General features: G+C 54.9%; 4 protein-coding genes across 4 annotated transcripts; 2 read left to right on the top strand and 2 right to left on the bottom strand.

Moving 5' to 3' along the window:
* Positions 1 to 3,842: 3,842 nt before the first annotated feature.
* On the top strand, positions 3,843 to 8,199 carry DSM5745_09070 (uncharacterized protein; the record flags this gene model as incomplete). Its single annotated transcript, XM_026751086.1, has 2 exons — positions 3,843 to 3,895; positions 3,954 to 8,199. The coding sequence occupies 2 exons, from the start codon at positions 3,843 to 3,845 to the stop codon at positions 8,197 to 8,199; spliced, it is 4,299 nt and encodes a 1,432-aa protein (XP_026600172.1).
* Positions 8,200 to 8,635: 436 nt separating this feature from the next.
* On the bottom strand, positions 8,636 to 10,880 carry DSM5745_09069 (uncharacterized protein; the record flags this gene model as incomplete). The annotated part of the gene is made up of 6 exons (XM_026751085.1): positions 8,636 to 9,716; positions 9,766 to 9,864; positions 9,913 to 10,164; positions 10,212 to 10,332; positions 10,398 to 10,648; positions 10,708 to 10,880. The coding sequence occupies 6 exons, from the start codon at positions 10,878 to 10,880 to the stop codon at positions 8,636 to 8,638; spliced, it is 1,977 nt and encodes a 658-aa protein (XP_026600171.1).
* Positions 10,881 to 11,653: 773 nt separating this feature from the next.
* DSM5745_09068 (putative cysteine synthase B) lies at positions 11,654 to 13,304 on the bottom strand (the record flags this gene model as incomplete). Its single annotated transcript, XM_026751084.1, has 3 exons — positions 11,654 to 12,193; positions 12,238 to 13,067; positions 13,112 to 13,304. The coding sequence occupies 3 exons, from the start codon at positions 13,302 to 13,304 to the stop codon at positions 11,654 to 11,656; spliced, it is 1,563 nt and encodes a 520-aa protein (XP_026600170.1).
* Positions 13,305 to 13,896: 592 nt separating this feature from the next.
* DSM5745_09067 (putative MFS drug transporter) lies at positions 13,897 to 15,975 on the top strand (the record flags this gene model as incomplete). Its single annotated transcript, XM_026751083.1, has 6 exons — positions 13,897 to 14,013; positions 14,059 to 14,192; positions 14,275 to 15,068; positions 15,133 to 15,322; positions 15,385 to 15,450; positions 15,519 to 15,975. 6 exons carry the CDS (start codon positions 13,897 to 13,899, stop codon positions 15,973 to 15,975), a joined length of 1,758 nt encoding a protein of 585 aa, XP_026600169.1.
* Positions 15,976 to 16,107: the final 132 nt, after the last annotated feature.

Raw genomic sequence — 16,107 nt, 5'->3', positions numbered from 1 at the left:
CCGGGGGAATAAGTAGACTGGGGTCTCTACTGCCAATTCTGGATACTCTCTAGACCACCGTGAGCAGGGCGGCAATGAGGGCCATCAATGTAGGTGGGACCGGGAATCCTTACCCTTGCGAGACGGCCATCAGAAGCAGTGGGAATATGAAGGTGCAAGGCAAGCAGCCCCCAAGTGATCCAGTGTCTTCTGCTTTGCTTTCAGTGCGAAAACAGTGACTGATAGTGATAGGTAATGGAGCGGCAGGGGCGATAGCAAGGATGGCCAAGGAAGTCAGCGGATTCGAGTCGACAAGTTAATCGAATCGGCGATTGACGGTTCCAGTCGCGGAGGTACCTAGGCCGGCTTCATGGGCGAGGAAAGCCTGTTTGGACGTTGGAACGATAATCAGCAATGGGGCGGTGACTTGGGGAGACGGTGCAGACTGTACCTAACCCCCTCGGCTCTGCTTCTCTTGCGGTCCCTCTAGTACAGAGCCGAGTGTGTACGGAGTACTTGGCCCCGAGAACCGCGCTGTTTTCCGGGCGTATCTTGTCGAGGGCGCTATCGAGTGCACCACCTCTAGCTGTAAATCCGCTCGCGCATGAAGCTCCGTAGTCACTGTCAAAGGTTCAGCGATGGAGCTGGGTGGTGGGTGAAGAAAAGCAAAATGAGGCTGAGGAGGAGTCTTGGGAGATGGGAAGGCGCTAAGCCCGATTGGGATCAACTGTACTGTCCAGATAGCCACATTTGTGTCTTTCTCTCTCCTGGCTGGACACAATAACCTTGGAATAATGGTCCTATTAGTCCATCCTCGAGGGAGGGTCTCAAAGGAATTCTCCATGGCTCAATTGTATGGTCCAAGTTACTTCCGGTTCATCTGCGGAGGACAAAGTACCTCTATTTTACTTGAAAGCCACCCTGTACTCTTAGCACTTAAGGCATCTGTAGATTGAAGGATTAGGTTTCACGGTTTCACCTCATGTTAGGGCTTAGTGCTTGTAAGCAGGCGAATGTTCATACTTGTATATACATGCTGGGGCAAGTGCATAATTAGGGGCAAAAGTAGACCAGGTACACTCATTCAGTATGCAGTCCTAACCTTGTCGAATAGTCGGTAGCACCCCGCAGTACTCAGTGTATGTTCTCTCCTCGCTTTCAAGTACTCCTTGGAACCCCGGCCGCTGCGCACGGAAGTAGGCTTGAGTCCTGCCTCTACGCTTGGATGATGGGAATCCTCCTGAGGATAGTGTTTCTTCACCGTTCGTGCTGGGATGGCTCTGGCATGGTTTGAGGATATGTTATTGTGAGCACATACGGCTTTCTAAGGACGGATAGGATACAGCGTCGAGTTCGTGCTGATATGGGAAGATCATGGAAGTCAGCGTGCATTCCTTCATCTCTAGAATTGAATATCACTTGCCTGCTTTAGCTCAATAAAGCGTAGCTCAATAAACCTGCTAGGACCACTGCCAGTTCTCACTGCAGCGGGAGGGTGCTCTTCAGGAATCACGGAAAGAATACCTACCATAGCTTTCCGTTGGGTTTCCAAGTTTCTGAGTTCTCCAAACAGATTTATTGCCCAGGAGGAGCCGAGACTTGCTATTGTCCTGCGGCTGATAGCGTAATACCGGTATGTACCCTAAGACATGCACTTGAAGTTCGCTCGGGACTGGCCAGGTAGGCTTCTCAGACCTTGCCTGGCTCGAACTGTACGGGTTTCAGCCTCTCAGGCTTTCCTTGGGTAATATCTCGCTCCTCGCACTTTCACTTGCATTATAGCTGGCCTCGTAGTGTCTTCAAACCGATCGTGAGTTGGGTGGTATGGATGTTTCCCGTCTGGAAAGAAAGACCTTACAGCGGTGTTTTCCGCGTAGGTGCAAGCAAGCGGGTTCCTTGAGGATATAGCGGCTCATCGTTACCGTTCTTTCCAGCGGAAACTTAGGATGGCTTATCTCGAGGGGCGTGTCTAGCGCGACTCTAGAAGCTCTCTATGTCAGCGGTTGGTGAAGCCATCACCGCTGCAACGCAGGGCTTCAAAGGGGCAATCAATCATCAAGGACATCATCCTTCAAGCCCAGCGGTTTTTCCTTCGCCTTTGTAGGCATAACCTCAACCTTTGCTTCCGGTACTTTGCTCACGATTGCGGCCAGAGACGACGGGGTCGTGGCGGGCTGCAGTTATCCTGCTGGAATCGAGATTGTGATCTCGTCGACGTGGTGGGAAGCATATTGGGATGTCTATGGGATAAGCGAGGCTCGGTCGCGCAGTTAGGATGGCTTTTCTCTTACTGGAATCGTAGGCGCATTCGTCTTCTTCGCTCGTGGCTTCGGTTTCCCGAGAGGTCAGCGATGGTAGACGGGATTGCAGAGGCTGGAATCAGTTCTCTCGAAGACCGGTGGAGTCGGCGCCTTTACCAGAGGCTTGAGGTTCCGGCTTCTTCGCTGCGCTGCGCTGCTAGGGATTTCAATCGACGCCAGGAATCGCAGAGTAAGGTGGGCAGGAGACGGTCGCGATCGCGATCGGTGGGATTCAGGTATACGGTTCAAGTTCCTGCTGCGCTAGTTAAGAGACGCTCGGAGCAGAGTGCACCTGGGAGGCTTTCTCATCGGCCACCTTTGCGCTGGGGGGTATCGATGGATTGATTAGGTAGTATCGTGAAAGAGACGGGTTGCTGCAGAGGGGGACAGAAAGCTGAAGGGCCTTCATCGGCTTCGAATTTGCTCGACAGGTGCCATGGCGAGCAGATGGTTGCAACGCGCTTCGAAGCAGCGGCATCTACACTCTTCCTTCCTCTGCGTTGCGATTTCTAGCTGCCTTGGTGCCTGGATCCCTCCTCCAGTTGAGATCTACGCGTCTGGGCCTGGTGTTGCGTTTCGAGATCCAGCCCTAAGCTACCGCGCTACGTCCCCGACTACGACTTTGAAGGCTCGATACAGAACGATAAAGGGCTTGTTATATTCCCCTTTCCAAGGCCAGTTATCCTAGACACAGGATGTGTGTCTTCTCCTTTGTGGTGGTGTTCCTCGCATCACGTAATGCGGGCGGGCACGGGGCCGTCACTGAGCAACCAGTGCAAACTCCTGCTTGCCCCTCCAATTCAAAGATCCAATTCATTCACTGCCCAGATTTCAAAGACCAGGAGTGTCAGAAAAAGCTTGGTCTCCATTCCGCTAGTCTGCTTTGAGATATCCAGTGTAGGAGTGGTGCAAAGAAGCACATCGAACACACCCCTTGCTGCTTCTGGCGTCCAATCACTGGTCAGAGTGGATCGATTTGATTGGTTTGCGCAGAGTAAGATGGCTGTCAAGGCCTCTTGGCTTTGCTGGTGTTTATTCACTGCGATGGTGAAGGAGTCGAAGAGTTCTGGAGGAAGTGCTGGCGGGCTGCTATATCAGCCTTCTCCTCGCCTCATTCTTTCCCTCTTTCTCTTCCCAACTCGCTCCCTCTTTTTCTTCTCTCTCACCTCCTTCTCCGTCTCCAATCCTTCGAGACTGTTTGATAGCTGTGTGTTACTGCTGTTGTGCTGTTTCGATCCTCCTCTTCCCATTTCGTCGTTCCGATATCCCTCTTCTATCTTGAACCTCAACTCTCTTTTACCGTCGTCCTCGAGGGCCATACCAGCTCTTGGGGAACCTCCTCTTCTTCTCCTGCATCTCCGTGGCTACAAGCTTTTGAAAAGTGCTTGTAGCTGCGGTGTTACTGCTACTGTACTCTTTTGTCATCATCATCCGTCATCCCTCTCACCCACCTCGACATCTACCAACCATCTTCATGGTATTCCCACACAAGGTCTTATCTCCTAGAGTAAATCGTTTCAGCAAACCACTCTATTGATTTGACTTCGTGTCATTGCCCGCCAGATGCTGGACCTCGCCAAGGAGGCAAAAGCCCAGAAACGCAAAATCGAGTATAGGTTGGTCTCACCCTCATCCTACTTCGCTCCATCTTGAACCTCAGCTGATATCTCAAAGACTCAATACAAGCCACCACCGCGGCCGGCTTGGAGCACTGTTCTACCGAGCCTTGCAGCCCGACCTTGCGCGTATAGCAGCGCATCTCCAACAGCTTCCCGAGACTCCCAACGAATACCTGGACATGATGCAAGAGGTGTCCGGGGCAAAGGAACCACCTATCGGCGAGTCTACCGCAAAGGCCCGTAAGTCCCAAGGGGTCAAGCATACGACGCTCGAGGCACTCGAATGGACAATCACCTCCTTCTTTGACAATGGGCAGGAGCAGGCAGCTCTCCGTACCTTTGCGCTCTTCTGGGGTGCCTTTACGAGTGAGACAAAGATCTATAGAACGGAGCCCGTCCCTGAATATATGACAAAGGAGGAATCGGAAAAGAAAGCCATGAGCGATTGGGAGTCTAAGAGGGCTTATTTGGCGGCAACGTTGGTCCTCGTGCTTGCGTGTCCAGCAGGCAAGGCAGACTTGTACAACGCCTTCGCATTCCTCACAGACAGCCTTGAGACCAAGCAAAGCCTTGACGAGATCGAGCACAACATCCAGACCAAGAACCTGGTGGACTTGACCAAGCGCTTCAACGTAGCCAAATCCGCCGCCATCAACGGCAAAGTCGGCAAGGTGACTGTCCTGGGTGTGAACATCAAAGACGTCCACATGACCCGTTGGGCCCATGGCAAGACTGGAGATGGCATGCACGGGGGTGAGTTGTTTTCGAGCTTCCAACACCCGTTTGTCATTGCAGTCGGGCGTGAAGGCTGGCGGCTCTACCAGGGCTACGGCGGCTCCGAGAACGGTATGTCACTTGACGAGTGGATCATGCTGGGAGGGACGAGGGTTCGCGGCTGGGACGAGGCGAAGAAGTGGCTGCGGCTCTTTGAGCGCTTCGTCAAGAAGTCTGGAACATGGACCGAGGAGATCAACGGCTGGTACAACGATCTCTTCCTGATCGATCTCGAGGTGTGTGCTCATCTCAAGGAGACCGAGCGCGCCGTCAACCTCGTTGGGAAGGTCGAAGATTTCCAGCCCTATGTTCAAGTTCACGAGCTCGGGGATGTCCAGCTTGGGGACCTCACGAAGTTCGAGTTCATCGACGAAGACCCGCCGGCGTGGGAAGATCTGGATTGGTCGGATCCTCAGGATCCTCAGGATCCTCAGGATCAAGATGGCCAATGTGATTCGGACGTTCATGTCTCCTGTAAATGCAACTTCAAGGTGGAGATCCCAATTCCCGCTGAATTGAAGGCCCAGGTGGATAAGGAAGAGGGCAGACTGTCCCCTGGCTTGCAGGGCATAATGGATGGATGTCGAGAACGATACACTTCAAAATACATTGTTCCTGGCCAGACTGCATCCCGGGCACAGAACGAGCGAGCCGACAATGCTGAGGCAGAGGGTGGAGATGACCAGCACTCTGAAGCGTCGACCGTTATTCTAACTGGCGGAGAGGAAGACGTTGCGCAGAAGCCCAAGCAGAAGTCCACCAAGAAGAAGAAGAACAAAGGTGGGAAGAAGGCTGCTGCAAAGAAGGCGGCCCAGCTGCGCCGAAGGCAGGAAAAGGCTGCAAAGGATGGAGCAAACGAGAAGCCTGCCAAAGAGGATGGACAATCTCCTGAGGATGAGAAACCCCATGGGTCGACTGCTAAACGCGACGATTCCATCCACGCAAAGGATTCAGGCGCCATGGGCAACAAGTGTTCGCCTAGCATGCCTAAGTCGGAGGCTCCTGAGCAGTCCCAGCTCTCTCCTGCCATCACTAAAGAGTCCGTTTCCTCTACGCAGTCAAAGGTATCTGGGCAGATGAAAGCCTCTGATCAGCCTGCTGTCGAACAGCCCAAAGCCTCTGAGCAACCTGAAGCCTCTGCACAGTCTGCGGCCACTGAACAGTCCAGCCCCTCGAAGTATTCCAAGCCCTCTAGGTTGTCCCGGTCTATCAAACGCAAGCTCGGCGGGTCTCCCCATCCTGAGGAAGGCGATGCTATCGTCGAGGAGCAGCCAGAGGTCATTGAACAACCCAAGTTCACCAAGCAGACGGCAGAACAACGCAAGGAGACCGCTGTCTCAGGCTTCCCAACAGCGGCTTCTGACTTTTTGTTCAGCTTTAGATCCCAGGTTGCTGGAGAGACCAAGTTCCCCGAACAGCCGGAGGTCTCTCAGCAGCCAGAGTCTCCCGAGCAGCCCAAGTATTCGATCTCAGAGCAGAAAGCAACACAGAAGGAGGACTCTGAAGAGACTACCACTTCTAAGCAGCCTCAGACTATTGAACAGCTCAAGTCAATTGAGACGAAGAGTGACAAACAGCCTCAATCTATCCCACAGCTGAAGGCTCCTGAACGGCCCAAGACTCCTGAACAGCCAAAGCACACTGAGAAGTCCGAGAGCCCAGAACATCCTATATTCTCCAAGAAGGCTTTGGCTCAAAAGGAAGCCACGGTGTATTCCAAGAAGACCGACGCAAATACCATCAAGCCCGAGGACATTCAAGAAGAGCCCAAGGCAGTCCAGCAGTCTGAAGTCACTCCACAGCTCAAAACTCCTGAGAACCCCAAGGCGAGCTCGCGATCAGAAGTATCTCGACAGTCAAAAGCCACTCAAGGTTCTCTGTCTCCCAAAGAGACCACGGATCAGCCAGAGGCCTCGGAAAAGCCCGCGGTCGCCAATCGGCCTACGGTCAAGCAGCATTCCAAGACGGTTCTATCGACTATCAAACAGTCTGAAGTCACTCAACAGCTAAAGACTCCTGAGCAGTCAAATGTCGTTGAACAGCCCAAGCAGACTCTGACTCAACCAAAACAGTCGGAGAAAGCTACGGCCACTAAGCAGCCTGCGGTCAAGCAACAACCCAAGACGGTGGCACAAAAGACCACACAGCCTGAAGTCACTCAACAGCTAAAGACCCCTGAACAGCCCAAGCAGGCCGTGACCCATCAAAAAGCCTCTGAGAAGCCTGCGACTAACAAACAGATCACGGAGCAGCTCAAGGTCAACGAACCAAAAACAGCGCAGAAGCCTCCAGCTGTAGTCGCCGAGCAGTCAAAGACACCTGGACAGTCTCAAGCCACGAACCGGCCTGCCATCACCGGACTGACTATGGTACAGCCTAATACCACTGAGCCGTCCACAACCAACGAGCCATCCAAGGTCATTGGAAAGCCTAGAGACGCCGAGCAGCCGAAGATCCCAAAACAGCCCAAGGCCATGGAGCTCAGACAGCAGCTCACCGCGTATACTATGCAGCGCCGTAACTCCAAAGGAAAAGCCAAGCTGGAAAGCATTCACGAAATGTCCATCTGGCATCCGAATATCGAGAACGAAGCTGGCCCCGACATGCCCTCTACTCTCCGCGAGCTTGTCATGAGCTCATGGCCAGATACACCCGGCAATCTCCCCTCTCAGCGCCCAATCGGTTACGAACGGTCTCTTCGCAGCGCGGCAAACGTCGCTGCTGCTAATGCTGCCCATCGTGCTACCGGCACCGACCCAAACCAGGAAGACCGCCGCTCTGCGCTCCTCCACTCCTTTGCCCTCTCAAACCCCTGGGAAGACGTGCTCAACAAATACCGCGGCTCGCTGTATCTGCGTCCAGAAGAACTAGCCTTGCGTTCCGAACTCGCAAACCTGCACTCCACCGTCGCCCTAGAGGATTGGCGCACCTCAGCGAACAACCCCTGGCCACACATCACCGGTCGAGCCGCCACCCCAGCTGGAGCTGATCCTAAGACCCAATCTGCGGCATGGAACGAGAACCTCGACGCCTTTCGAGCGGGCTTGCGGCCCAAATGGACCTTCCGGCGCTCCGACTCCATTCCCAACGTCCCCGTCGACGCCACCAAGATCGGTTTCGCGCATACCGATCTCGCGCGCCCGAAGCCCTGGGAAGCAGCCGCGCAGAGCTTTAGGGTCCAGACAGCTCGTCCCCAGTATCCCTCGCACCAGTCGCGGTACCTTGACCCCAACGCCGTCCCCTTCGACTACCTCAACCCGTCGCGCTCCGCTGTGTCTGCCATGCACGCTGGAGTCCGACGCACTGGTGCAAGCGACGTCTACGCGCGGACTTCCGACGGCATCGCAGTCCCGGACAACCGGTATCTAGCCTGGGGATCTGAGATCAGCGAGTTCAGCATGGCTGTTAATGGGCGTCGTGCTCGGCGCACCGCGGACCGTGGTCCTTCGGCTCATGAGCTGCAACGGTTTCGGGCGCGTCTGAAGCCGAATCTTGGGGCTGGGGGGTTCCGGTTTGATTCTCGGTAATTGTCTTTGCAGAATGAAGAACGCATGGGGGTGTTTGGTCAGATGATCGGTGAGGTTGTCTGGAATGGTCTGAGTCTGGTGAGAGATGAGGACTGAAGATTCGCATGACGAAGAGAAAAAGAAAGAAAGAAAACAAAAAAGACCAAAAAAAAGGCGGAAAAGGGAAAAAACGGACGGAAAAAAAAACTCAACTCATGTATTACAATATTAGCATTATATGAATATCATGTATATCTTATCATTTCTTTATCCAAAAGCGTAGATATCTAACAGTGCCTAGGTCAACGTACACGGATATACCTCTTCTAGAAAGCTATATATCTCGGCTGCGGTGACATTTCATATTATACCACCGCCATTACAATACACGTAGGTAAAGCCCATCACCATCTGAACGAGTTAGCAAGCTATCCAAGGAAATTTAGGGAAGTGCAACTTACGAAAAACTCTCCGAATGCAAATAAACCTCCCCAGCACCACTACCCTTCAGAATCCCCTCCTGCGCAGCCGCAGCCGCATTCCGTACATCATGCAGCATGGACGCCGGACCGCACGCGTAGATCACAACACGTTTCCTGGAGTTAGCAGCGTCGGCGATAATAGAGGGGAGATCCGGTCGGCCTTGGTGGAAGGTCGTTGGTGTGCTGAGCGATTTCCCTTTCTCATATGTAGATGAGGAGGAGGATGAAGAGATAGGGATGATCGCGTCTTCTGCCGCCGCCGCGGTTTTCGATTCCAGATGGGCTTCTGTGGACGAGACTGGCATTGATGGGAGGGGCTTATTTTCGACGTCAGCTTCTGTGTCGATGGCGGCGATGGCTTGCTTTGATGCAGGTGGTTGAGATGCGGAGGTAACGTGGATAGAGACGTCAACGTTCACATCATCGACACCGTAGATTCCTGCCAGCGCCTCGATCTCATCGCGGTACCAGGCCGCAACGTCGGCGGTCTGTGTTGCGAAGATTACCTGGATACTCTTTCTTCCTGGATCTTTGTCATCGGCGCATCCGCATGTTTGGTTGATTGTGCGCAAAGCGCTCTCGAAAACACCCAGTGAGAATCCACCACCCGAGCCGCCGGAGATGATGAGCACGTCCTCTGAGCGATCGAGGACAGATGGTTCAATGCCACCGTATGGACCCTCCAGGAGAACCGATAGCCTCTTTCCAGGGGCCTTGGATGCGATCTTCGCAAGACGCCCGGTGATCCCGTTCTTCGGCTTAAGATAGAACATCATCTCATTCGCTCTCTTTGATTGCGCGATATCGTGGGATACAGAGCAGATGGTGAAAGGGTGCGAGGTGAGAGCGTGGAGTCCGACATTGCTAACGCTCGTGAAGCGGATGAAGACGTGCTGCCCGGGAGTCCAGGTGAGGATCGTCGGGATTCTGATCTGGAGGAGGCCGCTTGGGAGGAGCGTGAGTGTTGCGCTGTGTCGGCCGTTGATGAGGTGTGTGCGGATTAGGGAGGCGCTGAGGGAGAAGATGTAGAGGGAGCCGGCGGCAATGAAGTAGTCCCTGGAGTAGGTTGGTTAGGGTGGATTCGAGGGAAATAGGTAGGACATACCAAGACGTCAACCGAAAGTCACAGTGGAAGAAAAAGAACAGGATGAAGATCAGCGCGACGAAAAAGTGCGTTGCTTTGAAGAACTCGTAGAACCGGTTTCTGCTCCTATCAGCTTCGATCACCCTGAGGAGAGTAAAGGGTACGCACCGTATACTCGGCAAACTCATAAACGTCAAATAAGCCTGCGCAACCAGTGCTATCACGCCCGTCCAGTAGACAACGCTGCTCTTCCACTCGGATACCATCTGGCCCTTGGAAATATTGTACACTATGAACGGGAAGGTATGCACAAGGGCCAACACGAACATCGCATAGCTGGTCCAGTGGTGGAAGACCTGCAACTTCTCGTGAGGTACGCCCGTTAAGGCGGAGATAAGGTTTGCTTTGGCGCCAAGGGCTCTATCATTTATGAGTATGTGCTTTCGTGATGACAGGATAAGACGTACAGTACAAACGGCAGCAGGGCGACGGCCATCCATCCGGCCCTGGTCGCGATAGGCGGACTTCCGCCGTATGAGACTTCGTCGGTGTTGGGCCAGTAGTATGGGCGAGGGCCGAGGGTCATTGCTACGGCAGTTAGCATTTCCCTCCAGTCGACCTTATGGTGTAGAAAGAATAAGTGGTAGACATACCAAAAAAGAAAACCGCCCCAATCGCAATCAAGCCCGCAACCCCAGCACTGGCAGCCCAATATCCCAACCCAGGGATCCGGAAGCCCCTATACGACAGAAAGCGCCCGACGGCAGTGGCCTTCTGCCATAGCGGGCTCCTCCGTACCCGGGCAGGAGCATACCTCGACACGAAGTGGGCGACCGCGAAGACGACGACCGTCGCACAGAGGAAATACACAGTGTTGAGTGCGTAGACGTGGTCGGCTTCGTACCTGCATACTGTCAGCAATCCCCAATTCTTTAGGCTAATGGGAAAGAGGATAAATCGTACCAGTACCGCCAGTGCCCCCTCCGATAAGCGCACTGCTCGGGCGTCAACTTGCACGTATCCGCGCGGGAGGAATGCAGCATGACCGGACTATCGAGCCAGGGAATGCCACTTGGCTCATCCATGTCCATTTCCATGGAGTTGTGTCTGGGCGTCTTCACATTCATATGGTCCATGATGGCGGGCCTTTACCTGAACCACCAGGTCCGATGAGTACGACTTGAACGAGCTGTGCGACAGCAACAGCACCAGCAACAGCGACATGCCGATCAGAGCACGAGCACCGACTTATAGGAGCCGAGCAAAGGTCATCAACCACGTTTTTGGCAGACATGATGCAGCAGATGGCAGGCCGGGTCCATGGGCTGGCTGGAATGGACGCTGATTGGTGCGGGCCCGATGGGGTGAGGGCAATTGAGCACATTTTCGTTAGTGTCGGGCCAGTGCGTTGCTTGCAGACTGCTTTCTTTTTTGGTGTAATCATGAACTGATTCTGAATGCTCTGGACGTCTAGTTCCAGGTCGATGTTTCTTCGAGGGCGGGCTGGAGATTGAGATTGGATGGATTGTGTGTGTGGTGGCCTCGGGGATGGTTGCAGGGACGGACGGAGGACCGGGAGACAGCGGAACCGGATTAATGAGGTTCCTTCTTGAAGCAGATTCCTTTTCGTCGTCTCTTGTCTCCTTGTCCAGTTTCATTGGCTTGACATTACAGCCCTCTGGCGTCTGGACTTGCCAACTGCCACGCTAGGGCTGGCGCTTCTCTAGACATACGGTAGCAAAAACGACACAACTTCACTCTTCCACTTCGTCCACGAGAAAAGCTACAGACAGGTGCTACATCCGCCAGGAGTGGTGGGGAGTGCACGTAGGAATGCGTCCGACACAGTCCGGAAGAATGCACGCTCTTAGAAAGGCTTGATTAAACGTCCCAGCAACCATACAATTAATCAATTCGCCAGCTCAATCGGCACAGCCGGAACCGCTGCCTCAAGCTTCTTTGCATGGTGTTTCCCAACCTCTTCGACCCCTCTGTCCCCCCAGAGCCCCTGGTCCTTCAGCGCCTGGTATCCCCCGCGGAGACTATCGGCTTGGATACCCTGTGCTCTAAGCACACTCGTCGCTACGCGCGCCGTGTCTCCATGGTAGCAGATAACCAGGACATGCTGGGTTCCGAGTGAAGAGAGGACACTTTGCTCTTTCAGTAGAGACTCAAGCTCTAGCCACTGTGCTTCTAGCACGGAGGGGCTGGAGAAGGTTTTAGGTGTGTGGCTGGTAAGAGACTTCAGCGGGATGTTGACGGAGCCGGGGAGATGCCAGTGTGCGAAATCTGGCGCGGTGCGGAGGTCGAGGACGCAGGTATCCGGGCGGAGGGTGAGGTTGTCGAGAAGATTGTGCGAGGTCGGGGAGGTGTAGAAGTGCGTGAATAGGACGATGGGCGATCTTTCCCAGCTCTCGTCGTATCGGTGGAGGTCGACTTTCGTTAGGTTCTGGAAGGTCAGTAGAGCGAGGATAGAAAGAAGATGGGACCGACCTCATTCTTGATGGGATGGAACTTCTCGTCTCCCAGTCTGCTGAAGTACTCGCCGATATACTGATACGGCAAGTCACAGCAGAGGAAGACAGCATGAATCACACCATCCGGCCCAGCAATTTCAGCCAAGGTACCCTCCTTCTTCCGCTTCTCCAGCATCTGGAAGAGACCCTGCAGATTGAACCCCGACGACGGCCCACAAACAATCCCCTCCCGACACAAGTCCAGCGAAAGCGAAAACGAGTCATACGAGTTCACCTCCTCAATAACATCAACCGCCTCCTTCCACGGAAACTCCACGGGCCTCATAAGCGCAAACGACCGCGGCCCCGGAACCCGATCCCCAGGCGCCGTACAAACTCCCAACCGCAGAACCTCCGGCTTAAGCTGCTTAAAGTACGTCCCTAAGCCGGTCATAGTCCCCGACGTCCCCATTCCCGCGCAGAGAACAGTGATGGCCGGAAGCTGCTTGTATATCTGCGGCCCCGTCCAGCGGATATGGCTCTGCCAGTTCTTGTCGTTCTCGTACTGGTTGGGGTTGAGGATAGCGTCTGAGTCCGTGGCCATGCGGCGCGCACTCTGGATCCCGCCTCGCTCGTCGTATGGTTCTGGCTGCGAGGGCCCGCCGAAGAGGCTGATGTTAAGCCCGAAGAACTGCATGAGTTTCAGCTTTGCGTCGCTGGTCTTGTTGCTGAGGTAGGCGCGCGTGTCGGTGATGCCGTGCATTACGCGGGCGATCATGGACATGGAGATGACGGTTGAGCCGGAGCTGTATTCGATGATTGTCTTGGTTTTGCCGGGGGTGACGCTGGACTCGAGCATGTTCATTGCTGGTTCGGTTAGCTTATTCCTTAGGGGCTATGGGGAGACGCACCGGGCATAGCCTTGACGTTGTTGGCAGGATGCATCGTCATCATCTTTGCGTAGATCCGGACGCCATCGTTGTAGTAGGGGTTCAGGTACTCAGGGAGTTCGACCAGGGGCAGTGGTGGCTGCGAGTCCGGGTCAAAGTACTTCTTGAGCGAGTCCTGACCCAAGTAGACATTGAGTTCGTTAGAGTTGGGCATGCTGCACAGCGTCTGCAAATGCGCGAGATGCGTCAAAAAGCACTTGCAGGCAGGATGACCACGAGGGCACGGCCATATATACCACCACTCAGTGCAACCCCACGTCCACCCTCCAAGTCTGCAGGTCTCCTTCTCAACCTCGCCGTCCTCTTCCTCAACAAGCAAACCAGCCAAGCCGATCCACTGCCACCGTTGCATCAAATTGGAGATGGAAATACGTACGCTCGTTTATCCCAGCGGCAAGTGGCCTAACGTGATGAGCACTGCTGCAAAAAGTCATCCCGCGTGCTAGCCAGCAGAGGTGGATGACCGGAAGATCAAACTCAGTCCACAGGGTCCGAGGCCGATCCGAGACGCAAGGTCCTTGATTGACAGGGATTGAGACGGTGGTGAGGACCTTTGAGTCTGTTTGAGCACATTTGCGCCCGTCGATCCGCGGGACTGCCAAGGTTGGCCCAGCTGGAGGGTGTCGGACTGCAGTGCCGGATGGATTTATGAGCCAGTTCCAGATCAGGAGTCTAGGCGTCCTATAACTGTCATTCTGCTTCTTAGGTCCTTCCTGAGATCGAATCAGACAGTCCAGGTGTTGAAGATGGGTGCCTCTCGCCATGACTCCAACGAGCCCAGCACAGTCTCCGACCTCGAGGCATCTCCCTCCCATGTCTTCAACGAGCAGACCAACTACGTCCCTAGGAGGACAATCATCACCGTACTCTCCCTCCCCTCAGCCAGCCATCCCAGCTAACGCCACCAGATATTCCTCGCCTGCTCAACAGTCGACCTCATAGCCCTAATGGACCAGACAACCCTCGCAGCAAGCCTCTCCATCATATCCAACGCCCTGCACGCCAACGACAAAGCCGCCTGGATCTCAGGCGCGTACTTCGTGTACGCCTTCCCCCCTTCCTCCCTCCTCCCTCCTCCCTTCTATCCCCACTGCTAACAAGAGACCTCCCGGTGCGCACGGTAGAACATCAACAGCCTTCCAGCTCCTCTACGGCCGCCTCTCCGACATCTGGTCCCGCAAATCCGTCCTCTTCACCGGGCTGGCAATCTTCCTCCTCGGCTCGCTGGCATCCTCCCTCGCATCCACCGCGCCCCAACTCATCGTCTTCCGCGCCTTCACGGGCATCGGCGGCGGCGGGCTCATGACACTCGCACAGATGATCGTCAGCGACGTCGTGCCCCTGCGCGAGCGCGGCAAGTACCAAGGCATCCTGGGCGCTGTTGTCGCCATCGCGAACGGAATAGGCCCGGTCATCGGTGGTGCGCTGTCGTCTAGCTCACCCACTGGCTGGCGGTGGATATTCCGGCTGAACCTCCCGCTTACGGCGCTTGCGACGGCCGCTGTGTTCTTCTTCATGCCGTTGCGGAAGGTGCAGGGGGGTTGGAGGGATAAGGTCAAGGCTGTTGATTTCGTTGGTGGTGCTTTAGCGCTCGCGGGGACGGCGGTGCTCCTGCTCGGTCTGACGTGGGGAGGCGGGGAGTATGCGTGGGACTCGGCGCATGTAGTGTGCACGATTGCCATCGGCTTTGCGGTTTGCGTTTTCTTCGTGCTGTGGGAGTGGAGGGGGGCCAGGGTCCCGCTTGTGCCGATGGGGATCTTCAAGAGCGGGATTGTGGATGGGGCGTGTCTGACGATGTTCATTAACGGGTGGAACTTTTTAGTCCAGGTTTACTATATCCCGAGCTTCTATCAGGTGGTCTTTGGGTATGGGGCTGTTAGGGCGGGCGCTATGCTTTTGCCTGTTACTTTGATGCAGAGTATGTTTCTTGTCCTTCCTACTTTCGAGTCTTCGGTTGTGCTGCTGACACTGATGACTGGCAGCCGTTAGCAGCACGCTCTCCGGCCTCGTCGTGCACCGGGTCGGCCGGTACAGAGAGTGCATCCTGTTCGGATGGATGGTCTGGGCTGTTGGGCTGGGCCTGTTCTCAACGCTGGACGAGAACTCCGGCGTGGGAAAGCAGATCGGGTATGGGATCCTGACGGGCGTCGGTGTAGGGAATACATTGCAGCCGTACGCCATTTATCCATCCATTCAACATGCTCGCGAAGAATCGGATACTGATGATTGTTTAGGGCGCTGATTGCCATCCAAGCCGGCGTCTCAAGGCGCGACATGGCTGTCGTGACGTCTTTCCGGAAGTACGCCCCATTCCTGCATGTTCACTACTACCTAAAAACATCCTGCTAACCAAAATCCGCACGGATAGCTTCATCCGCAATCTAGGCGGAACCCTCGGCCTAGCAGTCGCGCAAACAATCATAAACAATCTCCTCGTCGCCTCGCTAACACCCCTCCATCTCCCACCAGCAGCGCAAAAGTCCTTCCTCTCCAGCCCAACAGCATACCTTAGCACCCTCTCCGACACCGAAGCGCAGCACGTCCGGAGCCTGCTGATACCAGCGTACAAGCGCGGGTTCCGGATCATCTTCATGATCGGGGCTGCCCTTGCGGCTGTTGCATTCTGCATCGCGGGCGCGCTGATTAGGCAGGTTTGTTTGGAGAAGGGGGATGAAGAGGTACTGAAGGAGGAGGGGAGGAAAAGGGTTCAGAGTGAAAGGGGGAGGAAGGGGGAGGGCGAGAAGGCCGCGGAGAAGAGCGCGGGGGCCGATGTACATGTGAAAGATAGGAAAGAGGTGCAGGGGGGTCGGGAGCAGATACCCTGAATGAAACTCGTTAGGGTACTACCCTTCCACTCCATCGACCTAGGTATGATTGCAGTGCTATTCAGGAGGCATTGCCACCAGCAGTCCACTCATCACGCATGGCGCCCGCAGTGGATGTCGGGACGGGTTGAA

The sequence above is a fragment of the Aspergillus mulundensis genome (genome assembly GCF_003369625.1).
Source record: "Aspergillus mulundensis strain DSM 5745 chromosome Unknown scaffold_11, whole genome shotgun sequence".
Classification (NCBI taxonomy): domain Eukaryota; kingdom Fungi; phylum Ascomycota; class Eurotiomycetes; order Eurotiales; family Aspergillaceae; genus Aspergillus; species Aspergillus mulundensis.
Note: the sequence above shows the minus strand (reverse complement) of the source record. Positions and strands in the feature narration are given on the sequence as shown.